The sequence below is a fragment of the Thunnus thynnus genome, chromosome 4 (genome assembly GCF_963924715.1).
Source record: "Thunnus thynnus chromosome 4, fThuThy2.1, whole genome shotgun sequence".
In the NCBI taxonomy this organism is placed as follows: Eukaryota; Metazoa; Chordata; class Actinopteri; order Scombriformes; family Scombridae; genus Thunnus; species Thunnus thynnus.
This window is the reverse complement of record NC_089520.1, coordinates 27160739-27178063: the sequence shown is the minus strand read 5'-3', so window position 1 is coordinate 27178063 and position 17325 is coordinate 27160739. Positions and strand designations below refer to the sequence as shown.

Genomic DNA, 17325 nt, shown 5'->3' with positions numbered 1-17325 from the left:
CGTGTCACCCTTTGTGTGTAGCTTTTTGTGAGTATTTATATGTATTTGTGTATGAGCACAGTCATTAGGGGCCCAAAGTGGGGAAGATTGCCAGAATGAGTGCCGCTGTCCACAGTCATATGTGTGAAATGGCGAGGAAAGTAAAGGCAGGAAATTAGCTCCATAATCGCATTAGGGTGAATGAGTGCAGCAGACTGGCTGTTGAGCAGAACAGGACGCCCCTGGATGGGACTTCTCCAGGAATAGGGGATTATTTTACCCCAATAAGGTTTTCTGCTGCCTGCTTCATGTGCCTTACTGTAAATGAAAACGTCCGCCACTGTGTTGCTAATCTGCTCTGCAAAAATGGGCCATTGTATTCTGTAAATTAGCTCAAGATCATGTGTAATTTTCACAAAACATTTCACATTTTTAACATTTTTTGCAGTCATGTGCCAATTAAGGAAAGATAATTTGATTTTACATGGAATACTACTCATTCTGGCCTTCTGTTTCAGTGGGATCAAGTATAAAGTAGTATGTGACTGTTGTTTTCTGTCTCCCTGCAGCCATATCAAATAGCCGTGGAGAGTTCCTGCTTAATGGAGAGTTTGTGGTCAGCATGTTCAAAAGGGAAATCAAAGTAGGAAATGCTGTCATCGAGTACAGTGGCTCTGACCATGTCATTGAGAGGATCAACTGTACTGACCGTATCGAGGAGGAGATCATTGTTCAGGTAAACTGTCCTCCTTAATATACCATCATGAGATGCAAAGCTTGATTGGTTTAGAAGAAGTGGTATGAGTGAGACTGAAGATATTTTGAATGTAGGAATTTGAATGCTTCTGCAGGCTTGATCTCTACATGTTTTTTGCTGGAGGACAATCTTTAATGTTAAAATGCCACATTCTAACCGTATTATAATTAATTTTTCTCCAGGTGCTGTCTGTCGGGAACCTTTACAACCCAGACGTCAGGTACTCCTTCAACATCCCCATAGAGGATAAACCTCAGCAATTCTTCTGGGATGCCTATGGCCCCTGGCAGGAGTGCAGCCGCCTGTGCCAAGGTGAGGGAGAAGCACAAGGGGTTGGCAGAATGAGGTGATGGGAGCAGTGAATGATAAATGGTGTGGTGAGATGGAACAAAGAGGGGAGATGTTGGAACCTGTGAGCCAGAGGCATAAGAGAAGTGAGGAGTGTCTGGCTAAACTTGACAGGCCCATGCTAGACTTAAAGGTTTGGAACAAGCGATTAAAGTTCAACTTCATAGTATGCGGTGGCAAATTATCTTCCTTGGCTCGACTGCGGATATGTCAGGGTATGTGGGCGTGCAGAGGCGGATTGCAGGTAAACTCAAAAACCTTCTGTGTTATGACTCAAACATTTTGTCTGAGAATCTCTTTATCCACTTTTTGCCACTGCCCTGCTTTAACAACCGAGACTGAATTCCAAAGAGAAACCAAAGAGTTCACACAGCAGGATAAACAACTAACATGTAATGGTCTCAGCACCTTTTGATTCTCCAATTTATATGGCCTTTCTAGCAGTCTGGGGCAAAGTAAGCTCTCATAGCACTGGGTTGCAAAACTTGGTAACATGAGGTACTGATAGAGAGTCTATTTCCTGGACCCACATGAGGTTTAAATCTCTTTCCCCTACTGTACAGTAGGTGCACCGTGATTCAGTACTAGGATGTCAACACAGGAGCCAAGGTGAAGCACACACAGATTTCTGCTGGTATTCATTGGGATTCCTATGACGACTTATATTGTACTTGAGCAAGCTGTTGCATCGACTCAGATAAGGATTTGCAGGATCACACAGAAGCTGAGGTCAGGCAGTGCAGTGGTGTGTGGAGTTTCATTTAAGGATGAAATTATTAAACTTTAGATTACAATGCTAGTCATAAATATTTGAATACTGATTTCTCAAAGAACAACATACAAAGGAACAAAGGAGGCAAAATCAGTTCTATTCATTTAAACTCATACACAAGATATTTTCTTTAATATCATATAATTGTGGAGGTTACAAAAAATACTGTTGTGGATGCAATTTTTCAACTTTTTTTCTCTTATATTGTATTCAAGAATAAGACACACTGTTGACTTTTTCAAAAAATTTACCTGGCATCCAAACCTGTTTCATTGTGTCTTCATAGGAGAGCGCAAGCGGAAGATTCTCTGTAGCAGAGAGTCAGACAGGGTGGTGGTGTCAGACCAGAGGTGTCATGGTACAGCCAGACCTGCTGTCATCACTGAGCCCTGTAACACAGAATGTGAACTCAGGTTTGTATTAGCAATTTCACCAACCTTTAGTACCTATATCAACCAATCAGCAGTCTTTCTTCACTTGGTCCTGTACAAAATACTGACATCTCTCACCCCTGATGTAGGTGGCATGTTGCCCGTAAGAGTGAGTGCACAGCCCAGTGCGGCCTGGGATATCGTACCCTGGAAATATTCTGTGCCAAAATCAGCCGTACAGATGGCAAGACCCAGAAGGTTGATGACCGCTACTGTAGCGGTCAGCGCAAACCTGATGACAAGGAAGGTTGCCATGGAGATTGTAACCCAGGAGGCTGGGAGTACTCTCCCTGGTCAGAGGTGAGACTGTTGTAGGAAACGTGGGGTTTGTGTCCAAATGTTTGTCCTGTGTGTCAGATTATCACAGATTGATACCACTTGTTGATGTTCAAATGTTTGTACTTCAGTGTTCCAAGAGCTGTGGTGGGGGCACCCGCCGACGAGGGGCAGTGTGTCGAAAGGCAGCGGAGGCTGGCGGTGATGAGAGCAAGTGCAGTCAAAGGGACAAGCTGACTGTCCAACCCTGCAATGAATTCCTCTGTCCACAATGGAAAACTGGCGATTGGTCTGAGGTCAGTTCAGTTGCTATTGTACTTCCCTTAGAGGATGACTGATCCAATATAGAGGTCCTAATGAAGGAAGTGCAGAGGTTTAGCAGATGATGGTACATATCACATTATTGATATTTTAATCTTTATATACACTAAATATTTACATTAAAGTGTTGAATTTCATTTCATTTCCAATCACATATATAGAGAGGAATGAGTATTATGTTATTTTTGAGTTCATACAATCATAGCGTCACATAAAGCATGTACATATACATTACATTTACTGTATGTGTGAGGAAGACTTCCTGGTGTTTATATGGGTGGGTTTACTCAGTGTAACGAGGAACAGACGTAGTGTAAATAAGACAGCCGTAATCTGGGTCAAATGTAAAATCCCACTGTTGATTGTGCATGTCTCAACTTTGGGAGAGTTACTCCCCTTCTTCCACTACAGTGAATGTTGGGAAATCGGTGATTGCAGGGTAAGATTGTACTTAACTGCTGTACAATTTTCACATTGTAGACCAAGGAGCTTGCACAGCTTTGGGCTGCATTCCAGAAATATTTTACATCTCCCATGTGGTGCTGCTAAATACAAACAGCCACACTGTACTGTATACATATCCACTGTACTCACACATAAATAAACACTTTTGCCCTGATTTTTGCCCATTTGTTTTGGAATCTGCTTATCCTGCTTTGCATGATACCAAGAAATCATCCTCTGCCATGAGCTTGCTGCAGGCTCAATGACTGGTTACAGCCAGTGCTGTATACTGTATACACATCTATCTCTAAAACCTGAAACATTTACTTTTCAGTGCCTTGTGACATGCGGGAAAGGCTACAAGCACCGCCAGACATGGTGTCAGTTTGGTGAGGACCGTCTAGACGACCGCTTCTGTGGCTCATCTAAACCTGAATCGGTGCAGACATGCCAGCAGCAGGAGTGTGCCTCCTGGCAGGTCGGACCCTGGGGACAGGTGAGTAACCCCTGTGGTAACAGTAATGCATAGTATATAGTATACACTTCACTCTATCCTTTGTTCAAGGTTGGTTGTTAAGAATTGTTTGAACAGGGTCATGTGTGGGTAAAGAGGATAGGTACTGATGGAGTTGTACAGCTCAAGGACAGGTGACAAATCCAGGGATATAGCTACCTAAGTGTGGTGTTAAATAATGTATTAATATTCCACAACAGGTGAAACAGCAAATAACTGGTCTATGATCTGAAATTGCACTGTTTTCCTTATAGATACATCAAGTATTCTATTCTAAAATTGGCCTGTTGACCATATGAGATAAAGTAATCTGAATCATGGCAGGAAATCATGTATGCTTAAAACTCCTAGTTATGACTGCATAAATTGCAATGGTATTGTACATCTGTGCTTGATGTGAGTCTTATATTAGAAAACAAAGTGGTGTTTTTTGTGGAGTCACCTAAGAGGCTATTCCTGACATGTTGATCCACAACCACTGGCTTCATATTTACCATAAAAGTCTACCCAGTTGATGGGAAGCAGCCCAGAGGCTGACGTATACAAACGCTGTTACTTCTCTGATGAAATCTCCCCAGATATAAGCCAAGGGGAGGACACAGATAAGCTAAGCTCATCATTTAGTTCTCTCCCTTATTCTCTTTCCTGTTTAGACACAGAACACATCCTGCCAAAATAGATATAAAAAAGCTATGGATGATCTGAGTTGGGATGTTCTACAAAAGCTTTATATAGGGTTATGCATACAGTATATACTAGTGTCTGTGTGTGCAAGCTCAGTCACATTTGTGTGTGTACACAGAGAACTGAACACCCAAAAATGTGAGATATTTTTGTGCCCCCCCATAACATCAGAGGATGTGTGCATGTTAAGGTATATTTGAAGCTGTTTAATGAAGCGTGGTCAAATGGTAGCTGAAGCTGCCGCCACACAAGTTTGACCCTGTTTCATTGGAAGCAGTGAGGCAGAAGAGAGCGCGGGGTAGTACCCTCTGACTTGGCTACAGACGAAAAAACGACAAGTGCAATGTATATGAGTTAAGGTTTCTCATGTATTTGATATTTGAGACTCTTATCTGCTTGCAACTGATCTTAGGGTGTTTGTCAGGGGAGTGGAGGGGTAAAAGAAGCCCTCGTCTTTGCCAAGGCTGACTTACAGTTTTTTATTTGTTTGTGTGTGGGGGTTGTTTTGTTGGCTCAGATGAACGGTCTGTTTTCTGTTTGACTTCCTTGCCTTTTTCTCAGTATTCACATTGGCCCACTGTTACTAATGTCCCCCCCCCAACTCCCCTCCTTTTTTTCCCTCTTTGAACCCAGTGCACTACCTCGTGTGGGCCAGGCTACCAGATGCGAGCGGTGAAGTGTGTGGTTGGGTCTTACGGTGCTGTCATGGAAGACACTGAATGTAATGCTGCCACCCGACCCACCGACACCCAGGTAAAGGGGACATCTCTTCTCCCTCTCTATAACCTCTCTTTTACTCCTCTTAACTGCCCACAATCTCTGTAACTCTTCCTCATTGTGAGGGGAACAGTTTTTCTATGGCTGATTCTCAAACTGATTTATACAGATAGGAGAGAAGGAAGCATCCACGTTCATGCACACTTAACACTCAAAACAGACACAGGCAAACATGCGCATATCATTTCCACCCTGTCTCAATAAAGCTGTGTTGTCTGATCTAGTTTGGTCTAGAGGGAAAGACAGAGGGGCAGGTTATACAGGCCTCACTATCCCCACATAGAGATACACAGCTCTCAGTTAGAATCCCTCAGAGTACAGAGCCTGCAGGTAACCCCATTGCGGTCTTATTCTTCAAAAACTCTAAGAGACACCACAACACTGCAGGTCTGGCAGAGTGCTTTATGTATTTATATGTATTTACTCTTAGTTTAGATCTTACTCATACATCCCCTAATCGTGACAGGTGTTCTTGTACTCTTTACTACAGACGTGAATAAATAATATTCTTCTTAAAATAAATAATTACTAATATTTGAAGAAGGCTAGTTGAAAGGTGACACAACAGTGATGGTTAAGTGATGTAACCCCCTGTCTCCTCCACGCACTAGTAATGAAGACAGAGACAGTGCAATGTTGGAGACTTTCACTCTTCATGTTGTCTACATCTGTGTGTGCATCTGTTCTTAAAGTGTTCCACACACATAAAGACACAGAAAGACCAATGGAACCTATTTTGAGCTGAATGAGAGTTTTGTCTGGTCAGCGTGGGGCGTAAACCTATTTCAGAGGGCTGAGCATGCAGACTCAGGATGAGGCCCCCCTCTAGTCGCAGCAGCTCTTAATTCCAGTCCCTGGGCCGGCAGAGCCAGTGACCCTGAAGCAGTCGCCCCACCTCGTTGTGATTCTAACCAGCCAGCCATGAAGTGGGACACGAGGCCGCCAGTCCCACCACCACCAGCCACCAAGCAAGGCTTATAAAAAGAGGGACAGATAGATGGATGGAGGTCTGAGTAAATGGAGAAGAGAGGCGGAGGCGAGAGATGCTTTCCATAATTTCCTCACATTGATAGTTTTGAGTGTATTTATGAGCACCACTTGGGCCTATTATATAACTTGTGAAAGCTGTAAAGCTGTAGTATACACGTAAAGATAAAAGCTGACGTGGTCATCACAAAATCTGAATATGTATTTGATCAGTTTATATAAGTAAAATGTGACAGTCTGACAGGAAGTGTGCATACATCTGCATCTACTTTAAGTGCTGCCATGATGCCTGTTTGCTTCCGTTATGAGGTAGAGTGTGGAATGTGGAGCCTGCTCTGAGCCTGTGCAACCTGATTAAGGCTCTCATTCCGAGAGACTGGGGGTCAGAGGGCACCAGAGGGCATGGGGGGAGAAAGAGGAAAGGGCGGAAGGTGAGGGACAAGGGGGTGGATGAGGGGTGGAGTTTTGAACCACGCCAGCATGGGCATTGGAGCCCTGAATACCACTCCACTATGACCTGTTATGACAGGGATCAGGGCTTTATGCTGAGTGGCTTACTGCCACAATCCATAGTTTGAACTGACAGGGCAGACCCTGTTCATGTTGTTTTGGTAAGGTGGGGGGAAAGGGTTGATGGGAAACACAACTACTCTCAAATGTAGAGCTGTAGGAATATACTTTAAGTTGTTAATGACTGTCCCATGTCAGAGGATCTGTGTTATTCACAGTATTGTGTGGTCATCGGCAGATTTTGTTAGTATATTCATTTTGTTAATCACTGCATGAATGGGTATATGTGTCCTCTCTTCCACAGGACTGTGAACTGGCCCAGTGTCCCAGCAGCCACCCTGTTCCCCCAGGGACCAAAGTCCCCTCCCACCAGAGCCACAAAACCCAGTGGCGGTTTGGTTCCTGGACCCAGGTTGGTTGTCCTGCTGCATCTTCTGTCCATTTGTCTTTGTGTTGGTTCCCAGCTTCTTAACATTTCTCCTCTGCACAACAGTGCAGTGCCAGCTGTGGCAAAGGGACACGGATGCGCTACGTGAGTTGCCGTGACAACCAGGGTGGTGTGGCAGAGGAGTCGGCATGCGCCCACCTACCAAAACCCCCTGCACGAGAAGTGTGCTCGGTAGTGGCCTGCGGACAGTGGAAAGTGCTGGAGTGGACAGTGGTAAAAAACACACCCGTCGTCATCATTTATTCAGTTGTAGCTGACCCAGTTGTCATACATGATTTCAAAATTATAATGTTAAGCTGCTGCGACTAAATTTCCGTTACCTCACCTAATGTTTTAGAGGACCGTTTCAAATAATTGGAAGTTTGGAAAATTGTTGAATCAATAAGCGTTTCTCCCCAGATCTGCATCCCATTACACTGATGGACAGCACTGTTCATTAACCTAAATTGTGCATCATCAATATTGTCATCCAGATGTTTTTCTTCCTGCAAAGTTATTTATTTCAGTATACTCAACATTATTTTTCACCTACACTAACAATCAGTGTCCAAACACGCTATGTAGATGTTTGTGTGAGCAGGGTTGTGGAAACAGTGTGGCAGCTGGGAGGCAAGTGTGTTTCGAGGCCTGGAGGAGGGCTGGAATGAGGCTAGAGAGGGAGCTTGTGTGTGTGTGTTTCTGTGTATTTATGTGTGTGAGAGAGACGAGCTGGAGTGAAGCACAAGTTTCTGGAGCTAGGAGATGCAAGGGGCTGCAGTGAGGGGCTCCAGCCTTGTTTACAGATGGTTCTCATCAGCATTCTGGTGATACAGTACAGCTAGACTGCAGGTCCGGTCATCATGCAGACACACAAACACATACAAACGTATGCACACACACACTTGTTCCCACCAGGCCAAAGACATTCATTGAACCCCCAAAAGGAAATAGTTCATCTCAAGGCCAAAGAGATTCAGAAGCCTATCATACACACACACACACACATAATTTACTAACCAAAAGCAAAATGGACGTCTTTATCTACAATGACAGAACCCTGTAATATCACAGATTTTTTGTTATTGTTCTGAGGACCCAACAGCCTACAGCATGTTACCCAACAGCTTCATTTTGTGTCACATCATATACATCGACTTAATATATGTAAAACCTTCTTGCACTATATATAATCACATAAAATCCATAACATTGTGACAGAGCAGTGTAAACCTCTGGACATTGTAATCCCAGGCAAGGTTTTAGAGTAGACAGCTGTTGCATAAGTATAATAGATCACCTTATGCAAGACAGAAAGTGGACTCTGCTAGGGAGGAGCTGAGTGAGACACCATTATTGCTTGGCAGAAGATCTGGCATGTGTTATTTTCCTAGAAAGAGAGATGTGTACTTTAAGCAGATAGTGCATCGGCAGCCAGTAATGGAGCACTGGCCATTTGCTGTGTGCCATTCAGTTCCTGTATAATCGGAACGAGAGCTGTGTTTGCATCTTCACTACCAAGTCAAGCTTGTTTTTAGTGGGTGTTGAACTCTGGGAAAGTTGTGCCTTGTCTGATTGTGAAGTTTCTGGGTGCATTTTCACAGCGCAGCTGAGGTGTAGAATGTGTCTTACTTTGGTGGCTTCAAGATGAGATACCATACGTATGTAGTTGACATAGTTCTGCTGGTCTCATCTGATTTTGGCCACCAGCAGGCCTTTAGGTGGGTCTCCAGCCAAGTGTCAAGCAACTGGAAATGGGGTTAACACCTCTGTATCTTAGGCAATAGGGAACAGGTCACTGGACTGGGATTTAGTTGCTGTCTCCCTGTGAAAAGGTTTAAATATCTTAGGGTCTTGCGGTCTACAGGTGGACATATGCAGCAGCTACAGTCATTCAGACATCATGTCTGAGCATCATGGAGAATTTTTTTTTTTCACAGTCGAGTGTCATCTATGATCACAGATTTTGGGTAGTGACTGAGATGATACACATGTGACTGAAATTAGTTCTTATTTATAAGATCCTCGAATATCTTGGAATGAAAGGGGAAGACAGGTAGAAAGGAAGAAAGAGGAAGAGGAAACATAAAATTCACACACAAACTAGCAAGCATTCTTACCTTTATTTTATCAGCCACACACACAGCTTTCAATGATGCACATACACATATACAGTGTGTTCTGCCTATGCATGATGGTGGCATATCGATTATAATTCATTAACTTAATCAGTCCCTTGAAAGCCTCTACTAGAAATTTATGAAGGTGAAGACCCAAGTCTTACTACATTAGTCTCTTCATACATGAGGTTGTCTCAAGTAAATAAAATAGGGGTTTGGCCATATAAAAAGTTCACCTCATCACCTTTGTTCAAGTATCTGTGTGAGTGGGAACAGTAGAATTTATGGGTGAGAAGACCAGAAATGATCGCAGTCATAAAATAAACCCATAGTTATAGCAATAGTTAATATGGCAATCACCCTTTATGGTGTCAAACTTGCCTCACACTATGTGACAAAGCCTACTTTTATTTATAGTGCCTCCAATGAAACAGAGTCATGGAGTGCGTATGTATGTCTGTTTGTTTGTATGTGGATGCTGATATCGTTTACATAATGTTTATGTGTGTGTGTGTTTTCAGTGCTCAGTGACCTGTGGCCAGGGGAAGACCACACGGCAGGTACTGTGTGTCAACTTCAGTGACCAAGAAGTGAATGCTAGTGAGTGTGACCCAGACGATCGTCCAACCACAGAGCAGGATTGTGCCATGTCTCAGTGCCCGTCCCGCTCCAGTGAGTCCCGACCTCTCCCGTCCTCACCAAACAGCAGCAACAGGAACAACATTCCCCGTAGCCAATCCCACCAATGGCGGACTGGACCCTGGGGCGCGGTGAGGCATCTTACAGACAGCAGTATCACAGCACAATGGTCAACAAACCTTTTCTATGGGGCCAGACATTTGAAATATTGTGCTTGATCTTGTGCAACCAAACCCTTATCTCAACAATAGAAGTCCAGAAAAACTTTTATCAAGTGGGATAATGAGACAGCTGCTGAGCTGAGGCAGCACTGATATAGCTTTTTGTAAAGACACTACATTACACACTACTTGTCCACACCAGGAACTATTCAAGGCACTTCATACAGAGGAAACATAGCAATGCTTTGCACTGAGGGCAGCAATATAACATTCAATAATGTGTCTGTTTTGAGACAACTGTTACTACTAAATTTGTTGAGACTTCTGTCAATTGAACTAAAGGTGAGTGTATGCAGGATGAAACAATCCTAACAAAAGTTACTCTAGTGGTACTCTCATGGTATTGTCTGCTTTACTTGTGTTGTAGGAACTTTGGATGCTTTAAGCACTAAAGTAAATTAAAATCCAGCATATTCTTTAATAGCACTTCATGAATCTACAACACATTCATGTAACCTGATACAGACTTTGACAAACATTCATGAAGTGAAGCTCACTTCTCCAGGTCCTGCACTTTTTTTAAGACAAGGCCATAGCCATTGTGATGTAACACCACAGGATAGCGTGACCCAAGAACCACAGGCTGTCCCCCCCACCCTCCCCATGGATCTCTTTCTCTGTATTGTTCAGATGTTTTTTTTAGAAACTGGGTTAGTGATAATCTCTGTCCAAAAATAGCTTTGACCTTTAAATAATTCTGGGATGTGATTTAAGCTATTTCTGGTGACTCTTCCTTCCTCTGTCCTGAGGATATGTATTTTAATATATCAGCAGACATGGTCAGTCATTTGACATGACATTTATCTTAGTATTGTTTAGTATGTCTCTAAGTGATTTTCTATGTACACAAAGACACATTATTACTTTGCAGCAGGGACTTTAAATTACTATGTATTTGGACATCACCATGTCTGAATGTAAATAATATACAGTATATCCTTCTGGGCGTCATTTACACCGATACACCGTGCATCTGTTTGTGAGAACCATCTACTTGACAGTGTGCACTCCTCTCTCTCTGACAACAGTGCTCCAGCACATGTGCAGGAGGCTTTCAGCGACGTGTTGTAGTGTGCCAGGATGAGAACGGCTACCCTGCCAACAGCTGTGAGGATCGCAGCCGGCCCAGTGAGCAACGATCCTGTGAGTCAGGGCCATGTCCACAGTGGATCTATGGCAGCTGGGGAGAGGTAAGGCAGACACCACTTTACAGCAGTTTAGAGGGCTTGCTTAGAGAGAAAAATGTAAACTTGGGGATGTTCATTTGTGTTTGAATAATTAGTTTGACTCATGCAGAATTTACCCAGTGTGAACGTTGGAAAATACATCAGAAATCAGCTGAAGCTCAAACTCACATTCTCCGAGCTTCACACATGACAGATCTATTTTCACATTAAAAAAACAGCCCTAGTTTTTTTCCCTCACATCTTCCTCAAATCTTTTTCCCATGCCCATCTGTAAAACACAACCTCTCCTCCTGCTGTCTTCAGTGCACCAAGCCATGTGGAGGTGGGATAAAGACGAGGCTGGTGGTATGTCAGCGTCCAAATGGTGAGCGTTTCAATGATCTGAGCTGCGAGATCCATGACAAGCCACCAGATCGTGAGCAGTGCAATACTCAGCCGTGCCCGTCTAGCCCCCACTGGAGCACTGACCCATGGAGCTCGGTACGCTCGTAAAAAAAAAAAAAAAATACTCTATACCTTGTTTTTCAACCTCACATTTTTCCAAATACCTGTAGTCTTACTCTTTCACAAACAGTCTCAAAGGGGCAGGATGTCTATGGTGCTTATGCACTGGAGAAAATATACTGTGCCCCTGTTTCTCCACTTTTACTTTAACCCCCTCCACTTCCTGTTCCCTCTCTGGTGCCTGCGATTGATCAACGTTTCCTCAAGACATTTGGAAAGTTAATTTCTGTTGCACTTAAATGGCAAAGATACGCTCACTTGCAATATGCCAAAAAAGTACAACATCACACAATGCTTCAGTGACAGCTGTGACCATAAGAACTTTTTTTGTCAGTCCTAGTTACCATAAAACTGTTGTTGAGCCTTGTATTAGTATTGAAAAATTCAGGATCACTTTGTATCACAATCAAAGTTAGTTTTGTAAAATATTGTTTTTAAAGATAATTTATTAAGATATTTTTTCCTTTTTATCTTTTGTATATAGCATTAACTTTAAAAGGTGATTTATTTTGTGTCTTAGCTCTTTGTATTCGCACATTTAGCCAATCGTTGTTCATATGCAAATACTGATGAATGTTTTTGTATATCAGGAATATACAGTACGATGCCTTGTTCATTTATTATCCAAAGAATGGCCCATAATCTCCAAATATGCGGTGCTACACAATACAGTTTGATGTTCCGATATGAACATTTAAAGCACCAACCTACATGGGACTATATTTGGGCTATGTACTATATATACATCTTTGTACTATATACATCTTTGAAATGGCTATTGTATCAAGAATTCAATTTGTCTTAAGGCACATGTGGTTTGTTAGAGAAGTTATTAATCTTATTTAGACACTTTATTTTACAGTATCATTTTACTGTATTTACCCTCTGCTATGAAACCAACAGTGGTGCGATCCCAAAATAACATTGACATTGGAGCATTCATATGTTGACTCAAAAGTTCCTGAAACGTCCAGTATCATAGTTCCATAGGAAACAGCAGCTGTACCAGCACTGTAAAATAAAGTGTCTCACTGAGTTTGTGGTAATTAGAACTAATAGCCATTGTATTCCAGTTTGGCAGAGGGTTTTGACCCAGATTTCCTTAGTGTGGCCAAAACAATAGGTTTAAAGCTCTCTGCTCCAAAGGTGCTTGATATGAGTGTATTTATATTGTGTTAGTTAATATTTGCTTTGTACAGTAAGTACTTGGAGTTGCTAAATATGCTATGCTCAACAATACCTCACTTGGAACAAAACACAACTCAACTAGCCATTAAACTATGATAACCTACACTACAGTGGTGCTTTGGCCAAACAAGGGAGATATAAGATATAAATATCAAAACTGAACCATCACATTTTTGGAGCGGGTAGGTGTGTGTTTTGGCACATTGTGTTTTGATGCTGCCTCTTCCGTATGTTTTCTTTCATTCCATGAGCACTTTGTGGATTGATCATATAGTGAAATGCAGTGTGTCAAATTTGATTACATAACGCTGATGTGTCTTTGAATGTCCATCAATCAACTTTAAGACAATGGCCTATTAAAATGTTGTATTTTGAACACGTGATACCTGTGACCACAGGGGAAGTTAATAGTGTTTTGTATCCAGAGCTCTTACTCTGAGCCAACCTAATGTGTCTACCTCAGTCTCTGTTATGATTGCCCCCCTGCCGTATCTTTCTCTCCCTTGCACTGGAGGGATTTTGGCTGGCTAAGATTAAGCATGAGTTGTTGAGGCTATCCAGTGCAGTTGATGGCCCTAAACACAGATCCGGGGTGCGTGTCATCTCCCACTTTGTAACGCTTACCATCCTATTGTGGAAAGTGAAAACTGATCCAGAATCTGTGGTTAGGGGCAACCTTTGCCTGCAGCCCACCCAGTTGACTCCTCCTGGTCATAAATGTCTGTACTGACATCACACCTTATTTTAAGGGCCTGTTAACACAGCAGTGAGTACATTTTTTACCACACATCATTTACTAATGAGAACTACTGCATGTAATGATTCCCACATGCGTGATTTTAAGGCAGCATAAATCAAATCTAGGTTGAATCAGTGAAAGTAGAACACAATATTAGCACTCCACAGTGAATTTTCCTAGTATTACTGCTTCATTTCATTTTTCAGTCTTGGCAGTTTGACTTCTTGTGCTCAGCTTCTTGGTGCAAACAGCAGTACAGCACTAACACCATATCAACAGGCTCTTGAAATAAGTATATTGTATGTCTCTTATTCACAAATGGCAGTATTAGTCTGTGTTTCAAGATTTCTGTATATTTATGTAATTACTTGTATTTATTGTTACTTCATTATAATGTTATGTCAATATTTAATTTTTTTATGGATTTGTTGGATTTCTGTTCACTTCCAGAAAAGGTTACGATTAAAGTGAAAGTAGAGGTACTATTAAAGGCTTTTTTTCATTATTTGAACAAAACATTTTTGTCACGCAGTGACCTGGCCAACACTCATTTAAAAAAAAAAAAGAACTTGCTGCCAACTTACACAAAATAGTTAAGTCAGAAATAGACAACTGATAAGTACCAACCACTAACAACATTCATTAAGCTAGCATTTGCACAGTTGTAGTTACTCTGCTTAGACTATTGAAATGTAGAGTTGGTAAAGATAACTTTAACTCCAATTTTAAGGTAATTACAGTGTGTTTGTGGATGAGGAAGTGTCCTATGTTATTTAGTGCTTTACTTATGGCTTTGGCTAAAAGGGTTCAAATGAAAAGCCTGCCAAATAGCTTATAAGGCAGTCCTCCCCGCCAGTCTATTCAACAGGGTGTTTTTCCTGAATGAAAATGCACAAATCACTGAGCAATATCCTTGTTATTTTATGTGGTCAGGGCCTCTGCTGACCTCTTTGAGCGATCATGCTTTTACCGTCTGTGGCAGGAGTTCAAAGCTCTTTTCATCAAGGTAAATCTTTGTCCTGTGTGACAATGCCTCAGTATACCTCCCATCTCATTTACTGTGTTCATTCACTTTTAATGCCTACCCCGGCCTTTCTGGGACGCCTGGTGACGCGTGCTCTGCTATGAAGTTGCCAGCGCCCTTTGCCCCTTTCTGTCAGGCCCCTCTACTCTGGTCTAATGTGGGTTGATGACAGTGTACCAATGTGGGGGCCAGTGACATTGACTCGAATGAGGAGGGCCGTCAGCAAGACAATGCAGTGGTGCATTGGTGGGGTCAAGGGTCATGTTTGATCTGGGGAGGGGCCCCTTCCCAGTTCATCCCATCAGCAAAGACAGACTTCTGGGAAGTTGCTGTGATCCCAGGGGAAAAAAAAGAAACACAGGCATTCAATAGGAATCCCAAACACTATGCTGACATTGGAAAGCAGTGTATTTAGAGGTGTTTCATCTGACATGGTGTGCACAGAAGCTTTGCCTCTCTGGATTTTTGTAAATAAAGTTGTATAATTTGAATTGAGCATTTTGTGTCTGAAATTCCATGGATCGTAATCATCCTCTGAACAGCGAATATAAGTCAGTTCAAACTAATCATATTGGTGACTGGCACTGTCACCAAGTGTAGTATTGTTTGATGTGAATAAAATTATGCTTACATTTCATTACATGATCAAGTAGGAAATGTTAAGGTCAAGTATGTGTGAGCAGTTATGTTTGTATTGGTGCACTGCTCTGGATAATTACAAAACCCCAGAGACCCTGTGGGCAAAGTTAATGAACCCTGCATGGGGGAGGGGTTCATTTACTGATAAAATGCATGGTGTTTTAATTTGACCCATTTGTACTGATTCCCAAGGTATTCTGGGGGCATTTCAGCAGTGTAACAGCAGGAACACCCTTGTTAAAAGTATATAAAACTAGAGGAAACCTGATGTTTGAACACAACAACAATCCAGAAGACCGCCTTGGATTGTAAATGCCTACCTTTAATGATTTGATCCTCTACTGGAATACCCACTTTCCCCTCTAATGACCAAGTTTAGTCTCAACAATGTGCATCTAAAACAAACATGTTATATTGTGTTCACCTTGACCAGCAATATTAAAATATTACCTCTGTTGTTGACAGTGACTTATTACATCAACCATGGAGTCTCCTTCTCATATGTGCTACATTTCATATAAAGACACATGTGTCAAATGAGCAACATCAGTGTTTCAGTTTTTATTACAATTTCAACACAACAATATAACCAAAACAGAAACGCACCATCATGATATGGCATAGTTTCTTTATTTCTTGGCACAAAACATAACTAATCATTTTTCATCATTTTTTTAAATTTGTTGATTGAATAAACTGACAATCCACTGGCATCACTAACAACATAAATAATTCTAATACATGTAACACATCACTAATCGAATTGGGATGTGAAGGGTGCCCCAGCCGAACTGGGGAATAAGCATTTTATTAGCCCCTCCTTTCATGAGCCCTCCCTAAATGAGGTGAGAGGTCACAGCATGTTCCTGTCCAGTACAGTCTCTTGCTGGTCAGGACAGCACCGCACGCTGGGCCACGTACTCGTTCAACTCTGAGCCTGTCGCTTCCCATCCATCCCCAAACGCAACGCCCCCTTTGATTATCCGAGCACAATCCAGCCCTTCTCCACTCCCTCATGTAACGCCGCTGTGTGTGTGTGTGAGTCTGCCTGTCACACTGAGTTAGACTTTCAGTAACTCGGTGAACCCGGAGGTGAAACGAACTGCTACCGGGATGATCTGGCACGTATTGCCATTGGACGAGCTACCCACGTGGAACTGGGTCTGAGCAGCTCGAATGTTATCCACATAATGATCAACATTTACCTGTTTTTAATTTTACCTGTGCTGTCATCTATTTTTTAATCATGCAGATGTGGTTTAAAATCTATTTTTTTTTCTCAGTTTAAACTTTAAAGCCAGACATTTAACAAATTATGTGCATTATGAATCCAAATTATGTCACCTGACTTGAATAATGCTGATCAAAAAAGAACCCACATCTGAATTTAATTAGTTTGGAGTGTGCACTTTTTTACAGTTACAGTTAACACAAAACATACCTTTTGATTTCTATTTAACTCCATCTTTCCTTTGATATCTTGCAGTGCTCGGCCTCCTGTGGAAGAGGCTTCAAGTCCCGTAAGGTGAGCTGCGTGAGCGGCTCAGGCCACCTTGTCCCCGAGGAAGACTGCCAACACGTGTCCCCCAAACCCGGCAAGCAGAGGCGCTGCAGAGGTGGCCGATGTGCCAAGTGGAGCACTGGCGACTGGGGAGAGGTAGGACTCTCTGACCCTGCTATAAAACACTCCTCTACCACTCTTGTTCTCACGCTGCCAGACATGCACTCTTTTTTTTTCTCTCTTTCCACTTTAATGCTCACCAGCTTGCTGGCAAGTGTGTGCATATGAGTGAAAACATCTGCAGCAAAACCTGACTGTATTTATACACCATCCCAAGCC

The 17325-nt window shown here is 42.3% G+C and overlaps 1 protein-coding gene across 2 annotated transcripts in view; it reads left to right on the top strand.

Moving 5' to 3' along the window:
- adamts9 (ADAM metallopeptidase with thrombospondin type 1 motif, 9) overlaps positions 1-17325 on the top strand; it is a 45664-nt gene that overhangs the window by 15891 nt on the left and 12448 nt on the right. The window contains exons 17-29 of one of the 2 annotated variants that reach the window (XM_067588037.1): positions 549-715; positions 919-1048; positions 2143-2269; positions 2377-2587; positions 2695-2859; positions 3663-3824; positions 5160-5279; positions 7105-7212; positions 7294-7461; positions 9866-10114; positions 11233-11394; positions 11695-11871; positions 16972-17142. In XM_067588037.1, coding sequence (XP_067444138.1) covers positions 549-715; positions 919-1048; positions 2143-2269; positions 2377-2587; positions 2695-2859; positions 3663-3824; positions 5160-5279; positions 7105-7212; positions 7294-7461; positions 9866-10114; positions 11233-11394; positions 11695-11871; positions 16972-17142 — 2117 coding nt within the window. The remainder of the gene's footprint in view (positions 1-548; positions 716-918; positions 1049-2142; positions 2270-2376; positions 2588-2694; positions 2860-3662; positions 3825-5159; positions 5280-7104; positions 7213-7293; positions 7462-9865; positions 10115-11232; positions 11395-11694; positions 11872-16971; positions 17143-17325) is intronic. The other variant, XM_067588038.1, reaches the window with a different exon arrangement.